Source organism: Rosa chinensis, chromosome 3 (genome assembly GCF_002994745.2).
Source record: "Rosa chinensis cultivar Old Blush chromosome 3, RchiOBHm-V2, whole genome shotgun sequence".
In the NCBI taxonomy this organism is placed as follows: Eukaryota; Viridiplantae; Streptophyta; class Magnoliopsida; order Rosales; family Rosaceae; genus Rosa; species Rosa chinensis.
The window spans coordinates 16,850,412-16,860,452 of record NC_037090.1 but is presented as its reverse complement, the minus strand read 5'-3'; the positions used below and the strand labels follow the sequence as shown (position 1 = coordinate 16,860,452).

The following is a 10,041-nucleotide window of genomic DNA, read 5'->3' as shown; positions in this document are numbered from 1 at the left end:
TTTATATTAGTTTCAGTTTCTATTCTTGAAAATAGATATTTTTACTTTTCATGTTTCAATTTGTTAAACAACATATATAATTTTTATTACAATTACATGCTTAAATTCCCATAGCAAACAATAAGGCAATAAAAAATTTCTTGGCCTAACGGTGACCAAGTCTCAAACAATTAATACTCATTATAAACTGGAGTAATGCAGAACAAAACAAAAAAAAAATACACGCAGCAAATTGTGGTACTAAATATAGCATACAACTTTTTGTTGAGTGATGAGTAGCGTGCAAGACATAACTTTACTTTTTTACCCTCGTACACAATTTTGACGTTTAAATTTTTTTCACCCTTAATTACAGACCTGTCGAACGAATTACAAACATTGAACGTGGGTATTCTCGACATTGAACGCCACCATCGTATATATATAACCGAGACTATATTAGCGTTACATTTCCGTTTCGGGTACCAGTATTAAATAAGGTAAGAGTGCGTTCTGTAGCTACAGACGACTTTCGGATTCGCACGACCAATTGGTTATCATCTCCAGCTCAAAACACAGAAACACAGAACACCAAAAGCCTCAAACTTCAAAGTCCAGAGACCAACCCTCCTTACGTTCAACTCTTCTCCCATTTTCTCAGGTACCCTTTTTCTCTCTTTCTGTGTGTGTTTTTCTTGTCTGCAAAAGTTTGAGGATGGAACATGGGTTTTTTTTTTAGCTTTGGGTCAAGTTTGTCTCATAGTGGGATTGCTTTTGTTCAAGTTTGCTTTTTTTTTTTTTTTTGGCTATGGATTCTGGAGCTGAAATCAGCTTGTCTGCTTTTGGAAATCAGAAGTCAACTTGAAAAAAAAGCACTAGGCTTTTGCTTCAGAAGAAAGCTGAAGAGCCACTATTTGAAGTATATTAATTTCTGATGAGCTTTCGTTTTAGAAAGAAATGAATGGGGGGTATGAATGTGGACTCCCCATCTGTCTGATTTTGTTTTAAAGAGAGAGAGAATCTGAATGTATGAGGAACTATGAGAACTTTTTAAGCTATAATATTTGACTGAACGTGTGGTGATTTGGAGGCTTCAGACTATGCATTTTCGGTCTTGTTTTGTGTGATATATTCTGCAGATATTGCTGGTTCTGTATTGTTTGGGACCCCAGATTTTGGGTATGTTAAAAATGCAGTTTGAGATTTTGGAAACTACTATCTGCCCTGTTTGTCTTCTGGTTAGAAAGATTGAAATTTCATCTCTTTTGGTTATATTTTTGTGGCGTTAAATCCTTTGTTGTATTAGATCTACTTTTCTCTCTCTCTCTCTTTTTTTTTTTTTCTTTCTTTCTTTTGAAGCAGTTTTAGCAAAAAGTAATGGAAAGAAAGAAAGGTGTCTGGTTTAGCTGCTGTGCATTTGTGTCAGTACTCATGCTATTCTTTTCCCCAATTATAAGTGTTGGTTGCATATACTGATGTTTACTGGATCAAATAAGATTTCCCTTTTTGTTATATTCGTTTTTCAAGTTTTTTATAGTGCACTTCGATTTTTCGTTTTCCTGCAAAAAGCCATCTAAAGCTCTTGATAACTGCCTTTGATAGAGTGTTTAATTTCTCCGCTGGTAGTAGATGAGAGGTCAAGGAGTTCCATTTATATTTACATCACTTTTATGACTTTTTACAGAATCCCATATTGTCATATGGCCTATGAAAACTCTGGGGCAACTTTAATTGTATAAGGAATTGAAATCTTTGGGGCATTATGCATGTCTGGCCCTGTGGCCATTGACGATAACTTGAAAGGAGCACGATCTTTTGCAGAGAGAACAAGATCTCTTGATGTCATTTCGGACAAAGACAGAGAGTTCGTATTAAATAATGGTGAATCTGCTCATATTTCTGAACCTGCTGCATTTAGAGTCACAGAGCTCTTACTTCCAAATAGCGAAACATATGCCGGACCACTGCTTGGCAACATCCCCGAGGGTAGGGGAAAGTATCTGTGGTCAGATGGCTGCATATATGAGGGTGAGTGGAGACGGGGGATGAGACATGGAAGTGGAAAAATATCATGGCCTTCAGGTGCTGTTTATGAGGGCGAATTTTCAGGTGGATATATGCATGGTGCAGGGACATACATTGGATCAGATAACTTGAATTACAAGGGGCGATGGCGGTTGAATCTGAAACATGGTTTGGGATATCAAGTTTATCCAAATGGAGATATCTTTGAAGGCTCTTGGATGCAGGGATTGCCAGAAGGGCCAGGTAAGTATACATGGCTGCATGGAAATGTTTATGTAGGAAACATGAAAGGTGGGAAAATGTCAGGGAAAGGAACTCTCACTTGGATAAATGGGGACTCATTTGAAGGAAGCTGGCTGAATGGCATGATGCATGGATTTGGAGTATACACATGGAGTGATGGAGGCTTCTATGTTGGAACTTGGACTAGGGGCCTAAAGGATGGGAAAGGATCATTTTATCCAAGAGGCAGCAGACTTCCAGCAGTAGAAGAACTTTACCTCAATGCTTTGAGGAAAAGAGGGCTCTTGCCAGATTTAAGAAAGCAGAAGCTGCAAAACAAGTCACATATTCATCATGCTACTTCAGCAGATTTGGGAAATGTCAAGATCGGGGAGATCCAGGGATCTCATGCTGCTTCAGTTGATAAATTGTCTAAGAGAAATCTTTTGAATTTGGAACAATCTCATAATAGAAATGTTTCCTTAGAAAGGCGTTGGAGTCTTGAGGTATCTATAGAAAAAGTGATTGCACATGATTCATCTCTAACTGAAGGTGGAGAAAATGATACTGGGGCAAACATTCCAATCTTGGAACGAGAATATATGCAAGGTGTCTTAATCAGCGAGCTAGTAATAAATAATTCATTCTCATCATCGAATAGAAGAGCAAAGCGGAGACAAAAGAAACTAGCAAAAGTGGTTAAGAGACCTGGTGAAGCAATCATTAAAGGTCACAGAAGTTACGATCTAATGCTCAGTTTGCAGCTTGGTATCAGGTAGATTCATTTTACTTAAGTTCCATACAATTTTTATTATCAGTGACTTTTAATCTTTATCAGTTATTTTATCATTCAATGCTTTCTTCTTACTTAAATGAGATTGCTTGACTAATTCCTCCCTTCTGGTATGAGCAAATTATTATTAAGCAATACAATATGTGTCTATCCTTTCCTGCTGGATTTGGAACAAACATGACAGAGAAAAGAGACAAAGAAAAAGAATGTGTGTGTGTGTACACATATAATATATATATATATATATATATATATATCTATATTTATGTAAGTGGAATGATTCAATGAGTAGTTTGAGAATCTAACAGGGTTATCCTTCACATTTGGTTCCCACACACGCCTGTGGGGATATTAATGCCAGACATTTGATATATAGCTTGTGAAATTTGGAGTATTCTACAAATAATCCCAATCATTATAGCTGATGTTCATTACTCTTATCTCTTGTAAATTTATTTTGTTTGGAGGCCTTAATCTTGAATATGCATTAGAATATGGTCAGGTATACTGTTGGTAAGATTACACCAATACAAAGAAGAGAAGTTCGAGCATCGGATTTTGGTCCTCGGGCCAGTTTTTGGATGAATTTTCCAAAAGAAGGCTCCCAATTGACACCACCTCATCAGTCAGTAGATTTTAAGTGGAAAGACTACTGTCCAATGGTCTTCAGGTTAGTTATCATGTGTTGAACTTTGTCCTGTAGCTTATCTGTTTGTTTGATGCTTTTACAATAATATAGATATACAAATTCCATTACATTTTTGGGACCCCACAATTGGGATTATAATCATGAGCTACTTTTCTTTTGAAAAAAGATAAGAAGAAGAAAAATATTATTTACTTTATGATTAAATATCATGCACTTTATATATGTATAATCAACTTAACTAAGACCTAACCCTGACAAAGTTGTTGTATACTCCTGGACGTACATGTGTGTGTGTGTTTGGTTCAAGGCTATATAATGTGCTCAGCTGTTATGCAGATAATGTGCTGTCTATATTTTCCCATTACTTTATGGTAATGATGCAATGATCATGCCTTTTCTAAAACTCACTGTAGGAATTTAAGGGAGATGTTCAAAATTGATGCTGCCGACTACATGATGTCTATTTGTGGAAATGATGCTCTCAGAGAACTTTCTTCTCCTGGAAAAAGTGGTAGTGTCTTTTTCCTATCTCAAGATGATCGTTTCATGATTAAGACACTCAGGAAATCTGAAGTTCAGGTTTGTAATCACTGTTAGGCTTCTGCATGTACATTTTCTGTTGATGTAGATAAAAGACTAAATGCTCATGAAGTCTTGTTTTTTCTTCTAGTGAAGTTTCTGCACAAATTCACAGGAGAACCAGTAACTGCTTCCTTTGAGGCTTACTTGCATAAGCAAAGCGCCATTTGTACATTTTATGATTTTGAACTCAATAAACAGAAAACCGAACTTTTGATGGAATTTTAGTTATTTTGGACTTACCGGACATGTCAGTACTTAATTGCTAAGTTGTTAAATACCATTTGCTTGGTGCCTGATGTTTTCTGAGTTTCAATTCAAATAATATAGTGAAACATCTTGTTGCCTTTTAATTTTTCTTCCTCCTAGCAAGGTTCTTGATAAATCTTATAGCATGTCTATCCTTGGAGAACCAGGTTTGGTCATTATTACTACTGTGATGTCAAGAATGCCTGCTACTTGAGTTTGCTTATCTTTGTTATAACAGAATTTAGGTCTTGCATTCTATTTATTTTCTTTCTCAACAACCCATTTTAGTAGCAGAATATTGATAGATTGCTATAATTGAGGTTCTCCACTCTTTGTTTTAATCACCTAGAACAGTGGTAACCAGAGTTTTATTGTGTAGGTTCTTCTACGAATGCTTCCTAGTTATCATCATCATGTAAAGACGTATGAAAACACCCTCATCACAAAATTCTTCGGCCTTCACAGGATTAAACCTTCAAGTGGTCAAAAGGTAATGGGGCACAGTGCCTTTAGATTCTGACGTGTTTCTATTTTAGACATATGTTTCCATACTTACGATATCACAGTTGGATATTTTACAACCAAAAAATATCATTGGAAGTACCATACGCTTGAACCACCTTTTCCATTGGCCGATTCTAAATTGAGTGTTTGTGTCGGTATTTTTTATGAATCCTTCCCTAAGAATGTGATTACTTGCTGTACTTAAAAGACTGATATTTGTGAGATAATGTATGCTTTGCAGTTCCGGTTTGTAGTGATGGGAAACATGTTCTGCACAGAGTTAAGAATACATAGAAGATTTGATTTGAAAGGTTCATCCCTTGGGCGTTCTGCAGATAAGATTGAAATTGATGAAAACACCACGTTAAAGGACTTGGATTTAAACTACTGCTTTTATTTGGAACCTTCTTGGCGGGAGTCTTTATTGAAGTAAGTGGTAATTCGTTGTTTGTATTGTCAATGGAAGTCTACAGGTGTATCTAGTGTTTTGTAAGCAGTAGTTCCTTGGTGTAAGAAGTTATCCATAAGCAGTATAGTTTTATTTGTAAAAATAATAACATGTAGTGAAGATTATTTCCAAGTGCCCCAATTCAGCAACTCTTGTAAGAATATTAGGTAGTCATTGTTGGTCTTCTTAACTTGCACAATTTCTTAATATTAGGTAGTCTTTAATATGTTGCTACTCGTATTCATTGTGATTTCTTAATATGCAGTCAAATTGAGACTGACAGCAAATTTCTGGAGGCACAACACATAATGGATTATAGCCTTCTCCTGGGTGTGCATTACCGAGCCCCCCAACATCTGCGGTCTCTCATGTCCTACAATACAAGCACTAGAGCTGATGGATTGGGAATGGTTGCAGAGGAAGGTCAATATCAAATAATGTCATTCTATGTGCATCTACAACAGCCAGAGTTGCTTTCTCAATATGACTGGAGTAATTCTAAAATTTCGCTTTTTGTGTTTCAATGACAGAGGCTCTGGAGGACGAGATCTCCAACTACCCGCAAGGACTTGTCTTAATCCCGCGCGGAACAGATGATGGTACTGTTGTTGCAGGCCCTCACATCAGAGGTAACCGACTGAGAGCATCATCTGCTGGTTATGAGGAAGTGGATCTTCTTTTACCTGGCACTGCAAGGTATGGTATTGATGGTTTTGTCCTTGGAATACTGTCTTCATGACTTCACAGATGCCTAGATAATTTTGGCATTATATAGGCCCCCATGCAGAGATTCCTAGTGTCAATTGAATTTCTAGTATTATTTATAGGTTACTCTTGCGGCATATGAATAACATCTTCTCTCTCGACTTAATAAGCAGACTCCAAGTTCAACTGGGTGTAAACATGCCATCAAGAGCAGAGCAGATTATGGAGAATCAGGGAGACGAGCAGATGTTTCATGGAGTGTATGATGTTGTGCTATATCTTGGGATCATTGATATATTGCAAGACTACAACATGGGCAAGAAGATTGAACATGCATACAAATCTCTTCAGTTTGATTCCTTATCCATCTCCGCTGTGGACCCTACATTCTACTCCCGACGCTTCTTGGAATTCATTCAGAAGGTCTTCCCTCCTAATGTTGCAACAAGTTAAGGTATCCAAGGCCCCGTCATGGAGTCATCTAAGAATCACAGTTCATGAGGCATGGATGGATGGATGGAATGTGCATTTGGGAAAGCATCATCTGTGTATTGGGATGAATCATCACAATGATTTGGTTAAATTGAACTTGTTTCTCTGCCTCTGGTTACTGTTGCTTAGTATATGTACTCGAATCTCTTTTCCCAATTATCACATCATGTTCACTCATTAATCATTGACTAGCCACCAACGAATTATTAGAGTGTACATAAGGATGGAGAAAATTTGTGTTCATATCAATATAAGATACAGGTTGACAAGACCAATACATAATGCAAAATTGCAAATGCAATATGTTCACATGAAATTGCAATCATACAAAAATCAGATAAGTCACATGTTACAACTTTCAATATCTTTTCGATTTAAATCTTAACACAGGCGTTTACAAATGAAAAATGGGACACTGAACTTCTACACCCAAAGGAGTAATTAAAGTTCATCAATCAGGTATAGCTCCACAGGTCTATCATCTCAAATTGTCATTTGTTGCAATTCTGGAGGCAATGTGTTCCCGTTAGCCCATGCTAGGAGGTGGAGGAGGAGGACGAAGACCCTGGCCCTGCATCTGTTGTCCTTGGAAGCCTTGTGGTGGAGGTGGCATAGTCGGTGGTCTACCCATCTGGGTACCAGGAGTGAAATTCACCATTGTGTTATTGCCGACAGGAGGTGGAGGTGGGGCAGGTGGAGCCCCACCAGGAGGCATAGGCCTAGGACCATTTACCATAGGAGGAGGTGGCAGTAAGGACCCAGGAATAGGTGGTGGAGCCCTAGGAGGGTTTCCCATAGGTGCACCGGGCGCCATTCCTTGTGGAGGAGGAGGAGGTGGACCTTGGGGTGGTGGGGGTAGAGGCCTTGAAGGAACTCCAGGAGCACCTGTGCCATTGGCTGTTGGGGGAGGTTGAGGTTTGTTTGTCTCTGGTGGCTTAACTTTGAAATATAGCTGCAACTGCAAATGGATATATCACAAATAGCATAATCAGAGGTAAACTCAACCAATAAAAAGCATTACCATTAAACTAGAGGCCTAAAAGATTGCAAATTCTAGATTGATTCAGCCAGTAGGCTTTAAGTAGGTGTCATCAATTCAGTTACAGTGACACTACATTGAGCACCAAGAGTTTTACTCACTTGTGGAAGAAAATAAGTTTTCTTAGATACACTCAACCTTTACACGATATACCAGAACAACCACACTACCGCCAAGAGGAATATGCAGTGTCACTCAAGTGCATGAACCAAAAAAAAATATAAAAGGGATGACACAGTTGAGGATCATAGAACTAACCGTGAACATTTTGGAGTCTGGATCCCAATGTGAAAAGAACTTCGGAGTTGATTTGTCAATCTCTGTACTCGGAACCTGAAAAAGAAAAATACACGTATAAACATTCAGGCCCCATAAGTAGAAACAATTGTAGAATATACACCATCGCATCGACAACGAGAAATACCTTAAAAGCAATTATCTCGTATGGTTCGGCTGCAAACAGAAGATACTGGTATCTTTTCTCGAAGGGCTGGACCCTCTGTTCACGAAAAGTCAATAAAAGGATCAGAATAATCCACTGATACACTACTTAAGAAACAAAACACGCACAACCCTAAATTAAGGTAAAAGGTCACAGAAAAAGGATAGTATAGTCCATCGCAGGCAAAAGCAAACACTTTTCGTACAACAATCTCAGATTAAATTCATGGAACCGTACCTGCTCATAAGACGACATAAAACGATGCCTTGGCTTTGCATTATCTTCTATCTCAGGATACTCAATCTGCACGAAACAAATACAATTACCGACAGTAGTTAGCCCCCCCATCTATTAGCACTCGCATACACACGAATGAGAAACACAACCAAAAATAACACAAACGAACACGCACCTGGAAGAGAAGAGACCTCTGCTTTGTCTCCCCATCAAACTGCTTCGTTACTCTATACCCCGGCCTACCAATTTTCACTGCAAGTAAACACCACAAAGTTTAGTATCAAAATCGCAAATTGGTCCTAAACCCCATAAACCCTAACCCTAACTCAAAAACAAACTTCCTAGTAATTACACAATCAACCTAAATTCCACTAAAGAAATTTAACCATGCACACCATGTGTTCGACGAAATGTCTCTGAAGCAAATACGAAATACAAAATACGGAATACGGAAATACGGACCTGTTTTGCGAACGGAGACTTTGCGCTTGTGGGGCTGGGGCTGAGCGGGAGCGTCCTTGGCCTCACGCGCGGCGCGCTTGGCGAGATTGGTCTGGTGGCGCTTTCCCTGTGTATGGGCCAAGTAGTTACCCTCATTGTTGTGCAAGGTCAAGCAAAGTTTACACTCATAGCTACAAAACCCCACCAAAAACTGTGAGATTGAACGATTGAGATTCAAATTGGAAGAGGGGAGAGAAGAAAAGAGAGGGGTGGGTACCTTCCGAGGTGGTTGCGCATGAAGTAGGGATCTTTGGCGAGATCGATGGTCTCGAGGGCGAGTCGTCGGAGTCGCTCGCGGCGGTCGATGGCTTCGTTCTGGGCGGAGGCGGCGCCGCCGCTGCCGGGCTTGGAGCCCCACTCTCGGTCCATGTTTAGCTCCCCGGGTTTTCGAAGATCTTGGGAGAACGGAAGAAGAAGAGAAAAACCTAAATCCCCAGAACCCGACCCTCTGCTGATGTTTTATACTTTTATCACAACCACAATCCGAATGGTTTGGGGTTAAGAGCAAGTCCAGCCCGGCCCACTTAAACTGGGTTTTTTTTTTTTTTTTTTTTTTGTTGAGGATACTAAAACTGATTGTTGAATTCTTTGTTCTTGTTAAAGTAAATTCAGAATATGTGTCTGCCCCAAATTAAAGGTTAATTGCTCTAGTTGAAATAGAGTTTATATTAGAGATATTCTCGGAGAATCTTAGGATATATCTAATCAATGTACGATTATGTTTCCATGTACAACTCTATCTCTATGTTTGTAATTCTCTATATAAAGATGCTCATATACAATGAAAATACAACTCAATTCTCTCCCAATTCAGTTTTCCTTAATTAAACACGTTATCAGCACGACGTCCTAACCCTGAAACAAATAGCCAAACCCTAAATCCGAATACAAAACCTTGAAACCCTTTCGGCCCTCGCCACACATCTTGAAGCCCTCCTTCCCAGGAGTCTATAACAGTCTGCGCCACCCCAAGAACCGGCTGGAAACCTACTGAACCGGCCACCGGAAGCTCCAAACCGCCCGCAACAAATATTCCATCGGTTCACAACCTTCCGGACTTCCAATTGCTACCAAAATTTTCCAGCAGTAGCACCTCAAACCCAGAAATCCAAAACCGGAAGAGAAACCCTGAAAACTGGCCTAAAACTCATTGAACCAGCAGACTAAATGATCTGGC

At 39.1% G+C, this 10,041-nt stretch overlaps 2 protein-coding genes across 3 annotated transcripts; one reads left to right on the top strand and one right to left on the bottom strand.

Moving 5' to 3' along the window:
• The first annotated feature begins 444 nt into the window (after positions 1-444).
• On the top strand, positions 445-6,878 carry LOC112191306 (phosphatidylinositol 4-phosphate 5-kinase 9). Of its 2 annotated transcripts, none has more exons than XM_024330626.2 (9): positions 445-640; positions 1,664-3,001; positions 3,522-3,689; positions 4,082-4,247; positions 4,876-4,986; positions 5,242-5,429; positions 5,714-5,871; positions 5,979-6,144; positions 6,327-6,878. In XM_024330626.2, exons 2-9 carry the CDS (start codon positions 1,746-1,748, stop codon positions 6,604-6,606), a joined length of 2,493 nt encoding a protein of 830 aa, XP_024186394.1. In that variant the 5' UTR covers positions 445-640; positions 1,664-1,745; the 3' UTR covers positions 6,607-6,878. The 2 variants fall into 2 exon arrangements, with proteins under 2 accessions (XP_024186394.1, XP_040372036.1); XM_040516102.1 differs by lacking the exon at positions 445-640 and adding an exon at positions 796-1,158.
• Positions 6,879-6,924: 46 nt separating this feature from the next.
• On the bottom strand, positions 6,925-9,311 carry LOC112191307 (splicing factor 3A subunit 2). Its single transcript, XM_024330627.2, has 7 exons — positions 9,082-9,311; positions 8,826-8,995; positions 8,539-8,615; positions 8,364-8,429; positions 8,109-8,183; positions 7,943-8,017; positions 6,925-7,603 (listed from the first exon to the last, which is right to left on the bottom strand). The coding sequence occupies exons 1-7, from the start codon at positions 9,231-9,233 to the stop codon at positions 7,172-7,174; spliced, it is 1,047 nt and encodes a 348-aa protein (XP_024186395.1). The 5' UTR covers positions 9,234-9,311; the 3' UTR covers positions 6,925-7,171.
• Between the last annotated feature and the right edge of the window lie 730 nt (positions 9,312-10,041).

Coding starts and splice junctions, on each gene's coding strand:
- LOC112191306 (XM_024330626.2), top strand. CDS start 1,746: ATGTCTGGCCCTGTGGCCATTGACGATAACTTGAAAGGAGCACGATCT. Junction 5,872..5,978: donor GGGAATGGTTGCAGAGGAAG/GTCAATATCAAA, acceptor TTTCAATGACAG/AGGCTCTGGAGGACGAGATC. Junction 6,145..6,326: donor CTTTTACCTGGCACTGCAAG/GTATGGTATTGA, acceptor CTTAATAAGCAG/ACTCCAAGTTCAACTGGGTG.
- LOC112191307 (XM_024330627.2), bottom strand. CDS start 9,233: ATGGACCGAGAGTGGGGCTCCAAGCCCGGCAGCGGCGGCGCCGCCTCC. Junction 8,996..9,081: donor ATGCGCAACCACCTCGGAAG/GTACCCACCCCT, acceptor GGGGTTTTGTAG/CTATGAGTGTAAACTTTGCT. Junction 8,018..8,108: donor ACGAGATAATTGCTTTTAAG/GTATTTCTCGTT, acceptor TTTCTTTTTCAG/GTTCCGAGTACAGAGATTGA.